General features: G+C 40.8%; 1 protein-coding gene across 1 annotated transcript in view; it reads left to right on the forward strand.

The window, feature by feature from the left end:
* The window catches only part of ADAM10 (ADAM metallopeptidase domain 10), a 152560-nt gene that overhangs the window by 58411 nt on the left and 74367 nt on the right, over nt 1-19782 (forward strand). Inside the window, exons 3-4 of the mRNA XM_085849686.1 lie at nt 2374-2495; nt 14385-14543. Coding sequence (XP_085705812.1) covers nt 2374-2495; nt 14385-14543 — 281 coding nt within the window. The remainder of the gene's footprint in view (nt 1-2373; nt 2496-14384; nt 14544-19782) is intronic.

The raw sequence follows: 19782 nt of genomic DNA on the forward strand, positions 1-19782 counted from the left end.
GTGGGCGTGAAGGCTTTTTGATCCACAAATTTGCATATATCAATCGTCCTGGAGGCGGGGCCAAATCGCCCCTCGCTCACCGATTGGACGGCAAAAAGTGGGCGTGTGTCGTTTTTGATCCGTTTTTGAAGCACAAAATCCGTGATTTTGTACCCGCTGTTCGACGCGCGCCCTGCACGAGTCCAACACCGGTACCCACAGCGGGGCAAGAACGGTGGCGATGCTACGGTTGCGAGGTGTGACGTGAAGGTCGTGGCGGTTGTGGTGAAGCGGTGGTGTGGTTGGTGGTTGATGTTGTGGTTGTGGTGGTAATCATGGCGGTTGGTCCAAAATAAAGATAGCAAAAGAAAAACGGCTATCCTGAAGAGTCGCAGCTCGCATAAATGACATGTATTCCCACTAGACAACGGGTTTGGGCCTAACTACACATGCACTTACCGAGATACCTCACCTAAGGGACCTGAATGGTGGTTTGCGAATTTGGTAACCACAACAATATATATATATATATATATATATATATATATATATATATATATATATATATGTATATATATATATATGTATGTATATATATATATATATATATATATATATATATATATATATATATATATATATATATATATATATATATGTATATATATATATATATATATATATATATATATATATACATATATATATATATATATATATATATATATATATGTATATATATAGATATATATATATATATATATATATATATATTTTTATATATATGTATATATATATATATATATATATATGTATATGTATATATATGTATATATATATATATATATGTATATATATCGAGCGTAGTGGCGTGCGCCTGTAATCCGGCTACTCGGAGGCTTGGGTTGGAGGATCGCTTGAGGATGGGAGCTCTGCGCTAGGCGCACTATGAGAGGGTGTCGGGCAGCCCGGAATCATGGCGAAACCCAATCCTTATCCCTGTGTCATAAGAGGCAACCAGGGTTGCGTCAGGAAGGGCATCCAGCGTAAAACCTGTGCCAAATCGGTATGCGGATCATAACGGATTATCCGCTGTGGCGACCCCTAACGGGAGCAGCTGAAGGACGAACAACAACAACAACCACAACATATATATATATATATATATATATATATATATATATATATATATATATATACATACATACATACATACATACATACATACATACATACATACATACATACATACATTTTTTAATGCCGTGAACGAACTTTGGTACAACATGAGTGATAAATGTTGTTGTCATTTCATCGAAATTTTGTGTGGTTTTTGGAAAGCAAATACATACTTTGGAGGGTAACCCCCCCCCCTCGTCGAACCCCTTGGACCCCAATTTTTTTTTTAATGTCGTGAACAAACTTTAGTACATTACGGGTGATGAAGGTTGTGGTCAACTTTCATCGGAAATATGTGTGTGGTTTCTGAGAAGAAAGCAAATACCGATTTGGGGGTGTGGACACAACTCCCACCCATCCAACCCCCCTTGGACCCTCTTTGACTCCGATTATTTATTATTATTATTATTTTTAATGCCATGAAAAAAACTTTTGGTTCCTACACGGTGATGAACATTGTGGTAAAGTTTCATCAAAACCGTATGTGTTGTTTCAGAGAAGTAGTTTAAAGTATTTATGGACGGACTGATGAATGGATGACGCACACTCCCATAAGCTCCCTGGAACTACGTTCCCGGTGGCCTAAAAATTAGGGTCCAAGATGGCCTGCGAGGGGTTTGAGCCCCCCAAAATGGGTATTTACTCTCCTCTGAAACTACACACCCAATTTCAATGAAACTTGACCATAACATTCATCACCCATGATGTACCAAAGTTTGTTCACAGCATTAAAAAAATCATGGTCTAGAGGGGTCTACGGGGGGGGGGGGGGGTTTAACTGACTGACTTGCTCCTGTTCCAGGTGAGCTTCAGGATGCGTGGTCCTATTTTTATGGTGAGGTGTTATTCAGACCTTCAGCACATGTGGAGTATCTCATAAACAAGCAAACGTGTACACGTACCAATTTGTTCTGGTTGTTGAAAAGTCTGATTCTTGAGTAGTAAAATTACCTTTAGTTGTTGCAAAGTGCTAAATGTCGCCACCAGTGAAACCTGTGAAATAATAGCCATACCTGGGAGCATAATGAGCAAAAGAGAAAATATTTCTCACAGTGAAATGATTTGTTGTATTATTTTATGATATATTTTTCTTGCAAAGGCCCTAAAGCGAAAGCACAAGTTGTCTGCTATGATCTGCTGTGCTTTCACCTGTATTTCTTCTGCATCAATTTATTTACTACCTCTGATCTGACTTGTATCGTGTGTTGTCCAAAGGAATTTCAACCTCCGTTTGAAGCGAGACACATCACTCTTCACCGATGATTTTGTGGAGGATAGTGGATCCGATGGTGCTTTGCACCATGATACATCACATATTTATTCTGGCGAGATATATGGTGAGATCTTGAGGCCATCCACTGTGTAGGTGTATTTGAACAGTTAAACTTGTATCATGTTTCTAATTTGTGAATATTTTGCTTTTGTATTTCATACAGAGCTTTAAAAGTATCGTCCAAAATGCTTTATTTGGGCCATAAAATTATCAATTTAACTTATTAACCTGCAAAATTTGCTATGTCAGTTTTCCAAGTTGAAAAAGAAAATCTGGCTTTGCCGATTTTCACATGCAATTTCAACTCTTAACTGGAATGAGCTGCCAGATAGTATTCAAAAATTTCCATCAATGAATAACATTTCATTCAAACCTTAGAAATATTTTGTCTCTTGATATTGGACAAAGATCGTTGAAAAAATAAAGAAAATCCATGTCTATTGAATTCTTCACTTGGTGCCTCCATTGATCCATTTATTTAATTTTCTGAACTATCTGCCCAATAACATGCTGCTTTTATTTATACCATGGTTTACTTGTATGTTGTCTCATAGTTTGTTCTGAATATCAGCTTGAATGTGTGAAGGCGTTCCTGCTCCAAGCTATGCTTTTTGGCATTCAGAATACAAGTGTCGTGCTTTTTTTTTATTTTATTTTTTAGTTCAGGCTTTTTGAGGTCTTTGTTGCCGCATTTTTGATACGAGTACACCCAGTCCCTGTTTACAATCCCAAAAGGATCGTTCAAATACAAATCAAAACTGGTGTTTGCTTGCACGCAGGAAGGCAAGAGGCGAGAAGATGTTCCTTCACTAAGTTTTTACAAAAAACTTTACTTTACTTTACTAAGAACATCTTCCTTTACTAAGAAGATGTTCCTTTACAAAAACTAAGTTTTTGCAAGATATGTTAGTCAGCTTGTATGTTTTTATTTTTTTTATTTTTTTTTGTTAGTCTGTAATCACGTATAAAAAATTCTGCAGAGCACAGTTATCATTGCAAATTTTTGTAACTTCGTATATCAGAGGCCTATAGAGGTCCCTTTCAGCGCACAAAATTTTGAAGGTCAAGGTCAAAGGTCAAGGTCAAACTTTGTCGCAAATCAGGGGAGTCGACGAAACCCTTATTTTTTGAGTAATTTTGATCGGATCGTCTTCAAACTTCATGGGAATATAGTTCATGGTCTGGCGCTCAGCTGATTAATTTTTGGTGGCGATTGGCCTTGACCTTCATGCTTTTTTTTTTTGTTTTTTTTTTTTTGTCTGTAATCACGTATAAATCACTCTGCAGAGCACAGTTATCATTGGAAATTTTTGTAACTTCACATATTAGAGGCCTATAGAGGTCCCTTTCAGCGCATAAAATTTTGAAGGTCAAGGTCAAAGGTCAAGGTCACTTTGTCGCAAATCAGGGGAGTTGACGAAACCCTTATTTTTTGAGTAATTTTAATCGAATCGTCTCCAAACTTTATGGGAATATAGTATATGGTCTGGCACTCAGCTGATTAGTTTTTGGTGGCAATTGGCCTTGACCTTCATGGTTAGCGCCTCAGGTCAAACATATTTGACCCCAAGGTCAAATTTTCAAGTTTTAGGAACCATATCGTGTAGTACCTAAAATTGAACACCTCGATGAGTGCTTTCTAGATATGTCAAGCTTGAGACATTATGACGTCATTTGGTGACGTTATGAGGCAAACACATATTTTTCATGGTTACTCTGTAGAACGATTTTCATCGGAATCTCTCGTAGGCAGATATTCCTCAAGGAGTCACTCCTGGTGGATAGCAGCTCTGTTCACCTCAGTGTGACCTTAAAGAAGTCACACGTGGTCACCTTTTGGCAAGATACGGGTCACACTGCGGGTGACATTGGTTTTATTTGTTTGTTTGTTAACCTCCGCCATCGAAGATCGGAGGTTACTGTTTTCACCCCTTTCTGTTTGTTTGTTTGTTTGTGAACAGTATTACGGAAAAACTCCTCGACGGATTTCAACGAAACTTGGTGGGGGGATTAGGTCTGGTCCAAGGATCATGCCATTAGATTTTGGACTTGGTCCAAAATCCAATATGGCCGCTATGGCAGCCATTTTGAAAAAATATTTGAATATTTTTTTTTTGCATTTCTACATGTTTTAAGTGATTTCCAACCCCCCCCCCCAATAAAAAATTGTTAGAGAAACAAAAAAAAATTTTGCAACTTTTTTTTCAACAAAATTTCGATTTTTTTTATTTATTTATTTATTTATTTTTTTTTTGCATTTCTACATGTTATAAGTGATTTCCAACAAAAACATGCCAAAATTATAATTGCGGCTGATTTTGGAACTTCAGGTGGATATACCCACGTTAGATCAATTTCTGTCTCAAGGAATCTCGTTATGACGAATGAATTGAGTATGTAAAAGGGAAAGTTGCAAACTATAACTCCTTGAGCACTGTTGACGTCAAATTGAATGAATAGGATATCGGGTTCACTTGAGTGACCTAGCAGTATTGGCGGCGGAGGTTTTGCACTCTACCAAGTGCTCCCCCTCGAGTTGATCCTGTGACCTTTTCACTTTATGGAGTTTCTTGAGCTGCAAGACTTTAATAAACTCAATTACCACAGGTTCACATAACTGGCACGTACTCATGCGCAGTGAAAAAAAACAACTAAATGCGTCCTTCAAAGATGCTAAGAAAGCTCAAAAGCGTGCTAACAGATCACAACAGAGGCTTTTGATAGAAGGTTTTTCTCAGGTTGTGTAGGTAAGATTCTTCCGTGATAATTCTGATATAAATTTCAAAATTTAAGTGCACAAAATTAAGTTTATGACATAACATTATAAGTTATATTTTAACTTATTACTTTCAGATTATAAAATAAATTAGATCTTAGGAGAACACACGAGCGAAGAGGAAGAAAAGGTTGTCTCAGCTGGTGTAGGTAAGATTCTTCCATGATAATTCTGATAATTGATATCCTGTGATTTCATAATTCAAGTGTACCAAATTAAGTTTATAAATAATATTATAATTTACAAGTTATGTTGGAAGTTTATAATTGACAAGATAAAAAATGATCGAAGGAGAATGCAAGGAGGAAGAAGAGGCTCAGAACGTCTGGAACGAAAAAGAGCGGCTTGCGAGTATCTCATCTGGAGCGGACGTGCAGAGGAGTAAGACGCACACAAAGCTAAAAGGCCCTTTAAAATCAGAATGGCACTTGGGAAAGCAGACGAGCACGCTTGAAGCTGACAATTTTTTTTTTCGTGAGTACCAAACCATTTCTGCTGGTACTCATTGGAGAGCCTAAGGGGAAAAAAAATTGTGTGAACTCCTGTCAATTACCCATTAATTTATACCAGCAGAGTACCCACCCTATGGATGATCTTGTTCCAAGCATGCAACATGTTCTGACGCATAGCTTTATTTGGGCAGTGTATAGGCAACTGCCAGCTTTGTGGAGGCAAATTAAAAAAAAAACAAAAACAAAAAACAACCATATTACGTGCAAGAAGAAAAAAAAACCCATACCGAGTGCATATAATTCAAAACACCTCACTGCACTGGAAAACGTGGGGACAGGAATACTGTACTGTAAATGATGGGAACTTGTAATACCTGGGGAAACCTGGAGGGGGCACTACATGATACACATTTACATAGAGAATTTTCTCCCCCTCCCCCCAATACCACCAGTAAAGATAAAAACACCCCTATACATGAATTGGGGTCATGGTGATCTTATGTAGCAAGTCTGGATGTAATTGGCCCAGAACTGTAGGAGGAGTCCATAACGAACAAACAAACAAACCCACAAACACTGGTCCATGAATTATAGTTAGGATACGAGAAGAAGTGATTGTGAATTTAACGTTCCGTCTTTATTTATTTACTATTAACATTGTTATTAATAAACGGGGACAAGAGCAACGCAGGCATGATAGGCCGAGTGGCCTTCTCATGCGACAAAGTTCCCTGTGCATCTTTGTGTAATGTTGTTAAGAACAGGAAGAAATGGGAATGGGAGAACAGAGTTGGGAGTGGGGGTGCATGCAGCCGGAATAGAGATTGAAATGTTAGGAAGTTGGGGGGGGGGTGGTTGAGTACTTGGGGTTTGTGGGAGTTGAGGACTTGAAGAAGAAAGAGGGAGAGGATGACAGAGTTGGGTTGGGTGAGGGGGTGGGGGGGGTCAGAGAGGGAACAGAGTAGGGATCGAGGGGTTTAAGGCTTTTGGGGGGGGGAGTTGAGGACTTTACAGTATCACATACACTTGCTCCATTATACATAGATGATTTACAAGCATTGTAGAAAATTGGAATTGAAGATGTACTTTTTATTTATTCAATATATGATTGAGTCTCATGGAAGAGCAAGGTGACAGAGGGTAAAAAGGCGAGAGACAGAGACAGAGACTTGAGAACCTGCATTTAAGAAAATTAGGCTAAGCTAACTGCTGTGGAAAGCAAGGACAGGCTGACATTTTGAGTGTCAACCCTTTGTCGAAGCAAAAGAATGAAATTTTGCTCGAGGTCTGATCTTTTTGGTCGCTCGGCGTCCCTGCCAAAGGTTAACGGCCAAAACATCAGCATTTCCTTCTTTTTTTTTCCACGACGGTTAGCATCCCTCAATTAAAGTCCTATTGATTTTCATCCATCTTTCTACCTGTCCGCTGATGCAAATCAACACTTGGACTTCACATGAAAGACTAGTTCTTCAATTACAAGGGTTAGGTTAAATAAGGTAGTGCTAATGGGGATAGATAATGTTGTGGGTAGGAATGAGGGATGACATGGTGTGGTAGTACACTGCCTGATTGAAGTCTTGGGGAGATGAGTGGGATTGAACAGTCTCATGAAAGCAGTTCTACAGACAGGATAAACGTGTCGAACAAAAACATGGAGATATGAAGTAAACCTGGATTTTGAGACTAACCAGGATGAAGTAACTGGAAGAGCTGGGAAGGCTCATTGTGCAGATGGAGCGAGAGGTAGTAAAATAGGCCACTGACTTGTCTGCAATGTGAGCTAAACAAGCGTCTGCATTGTGGTCTTTATGACAAAGTCCTCCACTAACAAAGTCGCCAGTGGCATTATGTTTTTGGTTTGTCCATACTTACATATGTCCGATTGTCCGTCTATGCTAGTTTTCTCTGCAACCGCTTATCTGATTGACACAAAATTTTCACCATAGGTGCGACTACTCGTGTAGAGGGTTTAAAAAAAAAAAAATTATTATAGGTCACATTGTGTGGCAGCATATTGGAAAAAAGGAAACATTTTGGACATCTGTATCTCTGAAACTGCTCCATGGAAAAAATTGAAACTTGGCATGTTTAAAGTATTCCCCATGGGGAACAAGTGATTAATTTTTTTTTTTAAGATTCTGACATAAGTGGCTTCGTTATGACGTCATAATTGCATATGTTGAACGCTTTATCTGATCAGTTTGAAATTTTTTGAGTGTTATCTCGGGCTAAATTGGATGGGGAGGTGGGGGGGGGGATTGATGTCATCGGTCACATGGTTTGGCAGCCATATTGTTTTTAACATACAAACCTTCAAAAATTTTCTCCACAACGGCTGAACAGATTGAGGCAAACTTAACAGTTCGGATCACCTATCAATGAGGAACAAAACTTTCTTCAACTATGATGTCACAGGTCACATGGATTGGCAGCCATATTGGATTTACCCTCAAATCTTTATAAATCACTTCTCCTGAACTGCTTGACAGATCGAAGGGAAACTTCGCCCACATGTTCCCCAAGCCTTGAGGATACAAGAGTGATTACAAAAATTAATAGGTCACATGTGCTAGCAGCCATAATAGAATGAATGAAGATCTTTGAAAAATTCAGTCTTTATCCACCATCAATTGACATGAAACGTCACAATTATGATCGAGTCATGGGGAATATGTGTTTTTAATTTCAACCGTATTGGCCGCATGGTCTGGCAGCCAGAATTATTTAATATTTTGAATCTGGGTTCAGGTATTTAAATCAGACTGAGTACAAGTATGTTTTATGATGTAATAATGTGAGCTGAGGCATATCTGTTGACGTCATAATGTTGAAGAGTGCCCTTCTAATTTTAATTTATTTTATTTTTCTGTTTGGTGAAAAGCTGGATATGCAATGAATCACATTCTGAGCAGCTTGTCGTTGCCCTTGTGCATTCTGCTGGCATGAAATATGGATCTTCTTTTTACGTCTATTTTTAAATTCTCTTTTTCTCTGCCATTCAATCCATCTGGGGAGCACGCTGCAGTTTCATGTATAACTTTTATCGTTTCACACTTTATGAAATCCAGAAAACTCTGATTATTAATTTGAGAAGCATGTCCATTTGTTCACCACGTTTTTCATCTTATACACCTTTATTCGGTCTCTTGGTAAGCTTTTAAAAAATATTATTTTTATTTTTATTTTTTAAAATTTGTTATTTTTACTTTCGCATTCTGCGAAAGGTTATGTTTTGGTCGGCGTGTATTTATTTATTTATTTATTCATTTATTTATTTGTAATCTTGTGATTCGTATAACTCAAAAAGTATTAAACCGAATTGCATGAAATTTGGTGGGATGATTGGTTATTAGCCAGAAAGCATTCGATTAGATTTTGGGATCGTTCGGGTCAAAGGTCAAGGTCACGAAAAGGTCAAAATCGTCTTTTTACGATAACACGGTCAATTTTTATTCAATTTGCATGCAACTAACGCCAAAATGTTCAGAATTCAACGCCTCATCTTGTGATATGCAATATGACACAATGACGCCCATACTCTTGTTACCGGTTAGGGGTCAAAGGTCAGGGGGGTCACGACCTTAAAAAATATGCGGTTTTTGTCATAACGCGGTCAATTCTTGTCCACTTTACATGAACCCAGCACCAAAATGTTCAGAATTTAATGCCCAATCTTGTGACACAATGACGTCATAACACATGTCACCGGTTGGGGTAAAATGTCGGGGGGGGGGTCACGCCCTTGAAAAATATGCGGTTTTCGGCATAACTCAGTCAATTCTTATTTGATTTGCATGAAATCAGCATCAAACGAGATTACCTTCTCTTGTTGAAACGTTGTATTCACCGAGCTTGCGAGTGAAGACTCGCCAAAACGACGTGAGTTGATTGTTGTTTAGTCCGTAGCCCCCGAAAGTTGGGGGGGTCATGACATTATAGATATGTGGTTTGTGTCATAAGACCATTCATATGAAACCAGTTCCCCACACTCATACCAAGAACAAAAAAAAGTAGTGGCGGTGAAGGTATGCGCTCTATGAGTGCCTGTTCTAGTTTTATTCATTGTCAAGACTCGTGTAAGAGCTAACACACAGAACATATAACAAAGGGAGCAGGAGATTAAAGGGGTGGGAGAGGGAAGCACAAAACAGCAGGGAGCAGAGACATTAGGATATCTGTGGAAGGGAGAGGGATGGGGTGGGATACATGGAGTAAACAAGTTGGACATGACAGGGACTTTCAGGAAGGAAAGCAGGGAATTTGAAGGAGTTACGTATGGGGTTGACCCGTCCAGGATTGTGCCCAATAGCTCATGACACTGCTTCAGCAGCATCGACACTGTGCAAAGTATGGCCCCCATGGATAGATGGTTTGGGGTGTATTAGCAGATAGAAAAGATCAAGGTTTTGGATGGGGAAAGATATGAGATGGTGGTGAATGGCTGTTTTGAAGACCTGGAGGGAGGAGTGGGATTGAAGAGAGTGTGGGAGTTTGTTCCAGAAGTGGGGAAAAAATAGGAATGAAAGAGTGAATGTGAACAGTAATTTTTGGTGAGTAAGGTGAGTGCCATGTAGAAATATGGGGGGGGGGGAGGTGGGGACAGAGCACAGACAGAGTGGGGGAGGGGGTGGTGGGAGGTGGGAGTCAGGTTGAAGAAAACAGAAAGACCACTGATTTGTCAGGTAGGTGAGAGAGTGAGAGACCCAGAGCCTCGGTTTCATTGCAGGAGATACCAATAATCCTAAAAGCCTTGGTTTCTACAGCATGAAGCCGAGCTAAGTGTGAGGCGGGAGCACCAGTCGAGAGGGGAGACTAAGACTCCAACAGGCTGCGGATGAAAACTTCTTATGTGGTCAGGACCTCAGGTATGCCAAGGAAGGATTTTGCAAAATAGAGGATGCCCAGTTGATGACTGGCTTTGGAGGCCAGCTTGGAAATGTGGCTTTCCCAGGAAACATCATGGCAGATAGTGAGCCCCAAAAGCTTGAATGAAAGGACTTCTTCAAGAGGATTGTTGAGAAAGTAGATTTGGTGGGGGTGGTTCCAGACAGTCCTTTTGGAGAAACATAGTGAGAGTGTGAGATTTGTCAGGATTGAAAGATATGTTCCAAGTGTTTGACCAGTTTGTGATTTTTATCCAGGTCTGCAGAGAGTGAAGAGGCTGCTGCCTGCCATTCTGAGGGATGAGAGGTGGTAAGGCAGAGGGCGGAGTCATCAGCAAAGAGATAAAGAAGATTTTTCAGACAGTCTGAGAGAACATTGATGAAAACCAGAAAGGACAGGGCCCAGAACACTGCCTTTGGGAACTCCATCCTGGACAGGAAGAGGAGATGAGGGAACTCCATTTCGGGCCACACGTTGACTGCGACAGGAGAGGAAGTCAGTGAGTCATGCATGGAGATTGCCTTGGATACCATAAGAAGAGGGTTTAGTGGGCAGTGCGAGATGCCAGACCGTGTCAAAAGCTCGCAATATGTCCAGGGAGATAGCTCTAATCTCATTTCTGACATTGAGGACCTCCATCCATTGTTGAAAAAGTAGAACCAGCATGTCCAGGGTTGAGTGAGTGACCTGGTCTGAATACAAATTGATAATTGGAAATCAAGCCACTGGAGACGAGGAAGGATTTAATGTCGGAAGTGATGATGGATTCCATGACCTTGCTGATGATTGGGAGAAAGCTGATTGGTCTGTAGTTGCAGTGTTCTGTTTTTGCACTTTTTTATGCAGAGCGGTAATGTTTGCTGATTTCCAATCAGATGGCAAATGACCTTGAGCAAATGAGAGGGTGAATAGAACAGAGAGAGGGTGAGCAAGAGCAGCAGAGCAGGTTTTTAGGACACATGGGCTGATGCCGTCTACACTGTTTGCAGAATGAGTCGAGGTTTGACAGCAAGTTCTCCACCTTGTCAGGAGAAAAGGACATAGCATCCAGGCACAGCCTAGTGTGACTGGGTAGGGTGGGTGCAGAAAGTGATGGGTTTGGAACACAACATTTATAAGCAAACAGAGTTTAGGCATTTAGCCATTTTTGCATGCAGGGTCAGCTGTGCAGCCATTTGAGGTAAGTGAGGTGCTGGAGGGGGAACAAACACCAGTAACAGACTTGACCATATGCCCCTAGGATTTGAAGGTTGGAGACAGATTTGAGAGTTCAGGCTTGAGATTGGAAAGATGTTGTTTCCTGGCTCTCTTAATGGGCGATGCACACTTGTTCCGAGCTTTGTGGAAGGAACTGAGATTGCCATCAGTGGGATTTGCCTTCCACGAGGCAAAGGAAAGTTGTTTCAGGACAACTGCCTCACCACAAGCTTCAGTGTTCCATTGGGTGGGAGGAAGGGAAGGACAACTGAAGATGAGATGGGAGAAAGAGCAAATTTCTTTGAAAAAATTCCCAGGATGAGTTTATGTCAGAGAGAGTAGAAATGGGAGACCAATCTAGAAGTTCGATGGCTGCTTGAAGTCCCTGCCATTCAGCCTGAGTGAAATGCCAGACTCGACTGCGCTGAGGTGGTTCTCTAATAACAGCCAGAGAGATGTCTACTTTGAAAAGTATGTGGTCAGATGAACTAATTGGAGCGGTGGAAGAACAGCAGATATTTTCACGGAAATTTGTCAAAATCAGATCCAGAAGAGATGGAGTACCGTTGGTTGAGGTCTGGGTCGGGAAGTTGACAGATTGTGTCGGTCCCAATGAGTCACAGAAGTCCTTTACTGATGTGCCATGACAGGTGAGAGAGGTGGCTGGAGAGCAAGAATTGTTTAACTAGGAATTAGCAAAAGAAATGGTCTTCAAAGACAAGGGCATATAAGCCTCCATTCCTGCCACAATAGCTTCAGCCAAACGCTTTGCAGAAACAGAGGCATCACCTGAGGACAAGGAGAGGCAGTAATCTTCCCAAGGAAAGTCAAAATATATTTTTCATAAGCCAGTGCAGTCGGCATTATTAAAGTACAAATACTGGCATTTAGCGAGAGTAGTCAGAGGAGGAGGAGGAGTGGTAAGTAAAGAGACATTTACAAGAGTGTGGAGAGAGGAAGAGGAACCAATGGGGATGAAATTGTGAAACAGATTGGAGGTAAAAAAAAACAGGTCCAGATTTCTGGGATAGTGTGCGTGACAATCTGAAATATGGGTAGGATGGTTGATAATTTGCTTCAAATCATTAAGAATGGAAGAGCGTCAACCCCCCTCCCCCCCACCACCATATGTGTGGGAAGATTTTAAACACTCCCTGTGGTGGTGTACATTGAAGTCTCCTAAAAAGGTGACTTCAGCTTGGTGGCCTCATTGCAGGATTTCAGGTATAGTCAAAGAATGTTGTAAGGTTTGGAGAGTTAGGAGAGCAGTTGCTGAAATGGAGAAAAATAGTGATAGTTGGGAGGCAATTTTTAACCCAGATTATGTCAAAGTTTTGAGATTCAAGGTCCACAAGGTGTACAACAGGTGTGTTTTGATAGTGGAATAAGCACAGACTCCTCCTTTTGAAGTGGAATTGTGAATGAAGGTTACAGTTGGAAATGTGAAAGGAATTGATGTGAACTTCATTTGACAGTTGGGTCTCTGAGAGAGGAAAGATATTTGGAGAGGCACTAACTAAATTGTGTTTAACAGAGGAAAGGTTGCGGGAAAGACCACACATGCTGGTGAAATTAATAGAAAAGTAATCAGGTTTATTGGAAAGGAAAGGGTCTTAGAAGGGATCGATGTTACTGCTACTGCTGCTGACACCTGAGCCCTCCCCTTGGCAACAGAGACAGGCAGGACTCCAGAGAATCTTCACGTCACACCCCATAATGCTGGTATCTCGGGGCCACAAACTTGTTGGACTTTTTCAATTTTTATAATTTGTGGTTTATAAGAAAAGGAAAGAGAAAGAATGTAAATATATCGAGTGAAAGTGAGTAGAATAAATGTATGTATGTATGTATGTGAGAAAGAGAAATTAAAGCTAGCCCAGTATCTTCGTTTGCATGAGGCAGAAAGTAAGACCAGTAATCTTGACATGAAGAGTGCAATATTGCTCCCGGCACACCATTTTAACTCTCTTAAGTCAGGACAATAGTCCTGGATAGTTGCTGTCTACAACCTATTCCCTAAAACAACCTCGATGGCTGGTTGTCCCAGCCGCTCTTAGGTAATAATTTTTTTTTTTTAATTATAATATATTTTTTAAGTCTTACAGGGTATTGAAACACCCTCTTCCCCGAGGCAGAAGATGCTAACTCAGGTGGATTACTGATTTAGTTGCTGATGACCTGGCCATGAAGCAGCAGTACTGGATGATACAACAGTACAGACTGGACATGAAGCAGCACCGATTAAGAGATGTTAGCAGGAGCAAGTGTATATTTTCATTCCTGGCCTAACTATTCGTGGAATTGGGGGAGGGGGGGTGGTTGGTGGGGCGTATTTTTCTGGATCTCTACTTATTTGATTTTTGAAGGTGGCTCAGGGGAGGGGTGGGGTTGGTGGGGGGTTTTATCATTTGAATGAATCTCATTTTGGTATAATTTGCTGTAATTATATATTATTTTGTGTATGCCTTTTTCTTTTTGTCTTTGTTAAAAAAAAAAATGCTTTCCTCTTTAATCCCATATTTTGTTCTACTACAACCATGTTTTCTTATCTGATATGTTTCTGAATACTCAAATAGTATCCGAATAACAACTGAACCTTGTATGTAGTCATACACTGCTTTACATATTCATTCCATTCCACCAGGAGAAGATAGCTCCATGTGCCATGGTTCTATTATCAACGGTCGTTTTGAGGGCTTTGTCCGCACGTACGCAGGGACGTACTATATTGAACCTGTGGAGCGATACTTTCCAAAGGACAAAATGCACTTCCACTCTGTCATGTACCATGAGAATGACATTGGTAAGCTTGGTCTTTAATTATTATATCAAAAAATGTACATTTTCCTTTCTGTTTATACACACTATATTGCACAAATATAATTACAAGTGTTAAGAAAAAGGATAAATTGTAGACCTGGAATGAAACTAGCTATTCAAATGTGCACAAGGACACATGCTTGCATGGGGAAAAATTAATTAATTGGCACCTTATATTTTTCAGATGAACAGAAAGGAGTTGTTCATAATCATGATAAAATTATGTTGTCAGGGTTTATGCAAGGGAGATGACAAGTATCCTTAGAGGATCAATGGGGCCTATATTCCATTCTAAAAGTTGGAAACAAGATTTGAAGTCTTTCATCTGTTAAAAGGTTGTCGTGCTTGATTGTGTCCGATTGGAAGCGTATCTTCAGGCTGCCAGGATGCAAGTCCATTTGTTGAAAGAACTGGATCACGGAATGCCTCCTAGTGTTGAGGCAATAGCCATGCCGGAACGGGGTTGGAATGTCCGTGTTGTGACATGGTTGCTTGGGGCTCTGGTCGCCCTCCTGCAAGCATGCCACATGGAAGTTCTCGCGTTTATGAGGTGGGATTCCATGATTGCACAGGTTCTTAAGGGCAACCACAACGAGGCGGTCTGGACGATGTTTCCGCATTCTATGAGTGGCCCCAACAGATGTTAACAGCCAATCTAACCTCTGCGACTGACCTGTTTCCTCACTATCTTTGTTGGGTCATTTGAGAGAGGGATGCCGTGGGACTCAGATTGCCGACCTGGACGATTGATGTTGGTCAGCTCGGCCTACGGCCCCAGATGGTAAAATGGCCTGATAGAGAGAAAGCCTTGAGTAAAAGGGGAGTCATTATTGGACTCCCCCTCTTAGACAATCCTCAATCTTGCTGTATTATTTTTTTTTTTTACTGAATAGTGTTGTGATACCTAGGAACTACTTTAATGTGGATGTTATGTGCCTTTATACATAGTTTGATGTAGGTCCATGGGTGGACTGCTTTGTGACTCCTGGGTTTGGAAGTAAAATACTCAGAAACTCCGTCAGTCTTTGCCCATCACTATCATATTCACCATAACACACCATGTCATGGTTGCAGCGATGAAAGGACACATCAGAGATGATCTGTGGCAGAACTGAACCTGAAAAACTCCAAAATGACGTTTTTGGAGTTGAACTCTTTGAGTGGAATGCCAACAATTAGGCCACAGACATTATGTCTAGGCATACGTGGATGTTACTACCTTACCAGCACGATGTATGAGTGGTACCAGATTATTCACACTGTGAGAAACCGCCACAGGACAATGGCTGAAATCCACCACTGCACTGTGTACATTATTTATGTCAAGGCTGAGCCCTAGTTCGAGACACGCGGGGCGGAGGCGGAGTCCGAATCCGAGACGCACTGAACACCATGCATTTTGAATGACTGGATCAACTCGTTCATCGTGATTATCACACACTGTACCGACCACTAGCATTGAGTACTTTGATGATCGAATTACAGCGGCTTGGAGAACGGGAAGACACACCAAACACCATGCATTTTGAATGCCAAGACAGTGCCTCACAGTCTTCCAGATCAACTCACATTGATGTCAGAGAACCACAACGCAAGTATCATGGATGTACCAGCCTGTCGATAAGTGAACTTTGACTTACTTTCATTCAGAAAACAAATTCTGCCATTTATCTGATGTATTTTTGAAAACATAGAATGACCCATCATTTGCATTTATAGCATTCAAGTGACAGACCGTATTTTCCAGTGTATTAACTGCGGCCATGTTTTTCGCCCTCAAAATAAATGAATATACAGAATTTATCATTATATTTTCTGATCTCGATCGAAATACGCTTCCACATTAACTTTGTACAGAACAAAGTGATGGAAGTATCAACATGCTTACTCCCATGTCTACTTAATTTTGTCCAACAGTCTTATTCTCATTTTCAAGAAGTTGAAGAAAGAGGAGAGGATACCAAGAAGTTTTTATTTTTCTTTCTTATTTTTTTAATATTGTAAAGATGATTTTTTTTTTGTTCTGAGAAAAAGGAATAAATGGGATTCATACTGGTATAATATATATTTATTGTGGATCTGTAGCCCTGAAAAGGGCCGTTTGGGTTTGATGAAGCTTTTCAGTTAAACCCGAGGAAATCCTCGTCGATGCTTTCATCGTCGAAGACTGCACGTAACTCCTTGTCCGAATTAGGGTAGAGCAAATCCCTGCCACTGTCCTTGTCTCTGTCACCATCATTTGTAGGCTCCTCCTCCCAAATGATGTCATCCTCTGTGCCTTCCACGTTGTTGGAGATGCAGCATTTCAGAAATGCTCGCTTGATGATGTCAGACGGTATCTCCTCGCACACCTTGACGATCCAACCGCAGATCATCGGAAGGTCGACCTTTCTCATCTTCTCGATGAACGCCGGCAGTTTCCCAATCAACATAATGCTCAGCCAACATAGTGACGGGAGTAATTGTGAAAGTTCAACGAAGATGCATGTGGCCAATGCTTCTTGGAATCCAGTTGGAAATCCCGGCGGGAAACACGTCACGAAAGGTTGATTTTCAACTGATGAAAAAACCAAGTCTGGGAAATAGGAAAGTTTGTCTGGTGGTTCCACTGCGATGCAGCTAATGTTTCTCGAAACACGGGTTGAATACAAAGGCCTGCAAAGTAAGAAAGTTTGTCTGGTCGACGCGAGTAATCTGCGGGAAGCAAGTTTGGAACCACTGATAGAAATGAGGGAAAACGAAGAGTTTCAAAGGAAGCTAAAATAACTGAGCAGCATTGGTACTTCTTAAAGCTTCACCCATCCCATGTGGCTCCTCGCTCTTGTGAGATTCTTCATCCTTTTTTATCAATTTTCAATTTCCTGCCCTTGTATAGAAAATTACTCGGGCGTTGATTGGTTGTTCCAAGTTTTAAGGCACGCCCTGCAATCCAGCATTTGCTAGCATAGCGTCAGCATGCAAGGAACAAGCTTGGTGGATTAATTCTGCTTGCATCAGATGTTCATGTCGAAAGTGATGCATGTAAAAAGATAGTCACCACTACAAATCCGTCGTCTGTCCTCCCCTTTGCTGCACACAAACAATGCCGCCAGCTGGAAACTTGTCTTTGGGCAGTCTTCCTCTTGAACATGACGTACGAGGGAAGCTAACCCTAAAAACCTTATTTGAGGTGGGTGCTCCGTTATTGGACCCTAGCTATCGTGAATAATTATTCTTTTGATGTGAGACCAGGTGTTGTTCTTCTTCCTTGGTGTTTTAATGGTGTTTTCAGAGCTGCGAGGCTCTATATACGCCACGCACCTAAACTTGGTGCGTCTCCGGACGTTTCCGAGCGTGACATTTAATTTCCACACACAGTTAATAAAATGCTGTATAAACTCTTAACCGAACTGATTTTCAAAATTTAAATGGCGGAATTGAGCTTAACAGCAGTTCCCATTGCTACAAAGTGTTCATTTGGAATATAGTTGAAATTCAGCATTGATCATTTTTAAGACTGACCTTTGTTTTTTTTTGTATACCTGTGTATTAAGCGCACCCCCAACTTTTACCTTTTTGCCGATTAAGAGAAAAATGCGGTTTATACACCGGAAAATATGGTAGTCGTTTGCTTAATAATATAGTGAGAGCACCATCGATAATTTTTTTGTTTTTGTTTTAATTGTTCATCAATACCGCCACAACATATTGCTCTGTTCTATATGTGTCATTGTTAGTGTCTGGCAGTACAAACACCAATTCACCATGGCAAATAACCGAGAAATGCATTGGAATGCATCTGATTTGACAGAAGAATTCATGCTTTTTAAGCAGCGAATGTCTCGACTAGAAGATAATGATTTCACTGACCAAAGGAAAAAAGCAGTGATAATTAAAATAGCTGTTGGAAATGAAGGGTTCCAAAGAATAAATGATTCGAGCTCAACAGATGTTGATCAAAATGGTCCTAACAAATTACGGATGTTATTTGAGAAGCAATGACAGATTAAGGTTAATTTCCATATCCAGAGGTTAGAGCTGATGCGATACAGGCAAAAGTCTAGTGACTTATTGGACGAGTTTGTCAGGAGATGCCGTGATAAAGCTAAACATTGTGACTTTCAGCCTGCAGAACAATACAAATGCGTACTGGAACCGATGATTGCCTCCACTCAGTCTGATGCATTCCAAAAGATGTGCTTGACAAACCAACGGGCTTCACAATTGAACAGCTCCTCGCCAAGGGTCACAAATATGAGGCCATGGCTGCTAGTAAGAAATGTCTACAAACTCTTGCAGACAGCAGCGCCGCAGTGGATTCTGTCCAGCATACCCGCAAAGCATGCACAAATTGTGGTCTCGCGCACCATCAGTGCAGGTGCCCCACGTACAATGACACATGTAAATCATGCGGTTCTAATGGTCACTGAGAAATACTGCCAGAAATCAAAGTGTAAGCAACGCAAAAGCAAATTCCTTAAAAGGCAGCATAAATCCTCTCTGAAAAATGAAACCGCAGAGAAGAGGTGACAGATCAAAGAACCGTGAAAATGCCGGGCGTATGGACACCATGGGGGATAGTCAAATGCAACGGGACTACATAACAAAAGGATACGATGATGAACATCCACAGGAATGTTTATTCTCCTCCATAACCATCTCTGATGGATCTATGCATGGCACCTAAACAGCCAGATTAGGCAGATGATACTTTCACCACATGAGATGTCATCTGTCCTGACCTTGCCGAAAACATCTTCAGACGAAGATTGATATTGGCGCCAGTGCAAACACCCTTTCATTCAGAACTATCAAGCAGATGTATGGTGAGCACTGGAAAACAGACTTAACCAGCCAGAGCAAGGGTCACAGTCTACAATGGGTCTGAGATCAGGTGCCTCAGGTGTATACACATCATGTGCAGATATAAGAATTCAGAGTGGTTAAAAGAGAAATTCTATGTTGTAGACATACCTGGCCCAGCAATAGCCAGTTTACCCACATGCAGGAATCTCAAGGTGGTTACGGTCCGTACCGTCAGTTCACCATTGAACTCAACAGATCAAAAAGCAAACCCAACACTTCCACTGACCCCAAAACGATCACCTCAAGTGACACCTCACCAGAGATCAGACCTGGCACATAGCTCACCAATTAATTATATAGATGACCACAAGTAACGGTTCCCAAAACATTTTTATTCACTCGGAAACTTCAAGACTACAGCTCATCTCTACATCAAA

This window comes from Eptatretus burgeri, chromosome 12 (genome assembly GCF_056783735.1).
Source record: "Eptatretus burgeri isolate ZD-2024b chromosome 12, Ebu_testis_v1, whole genome shotgun sequence".
NCBI classification, from domain to species: Eukaryota; Metazoa; Chordata; class Myxini; order Myxiniformes; family Myxinidae; genus Eptatretus; species Eptatretus burgeri.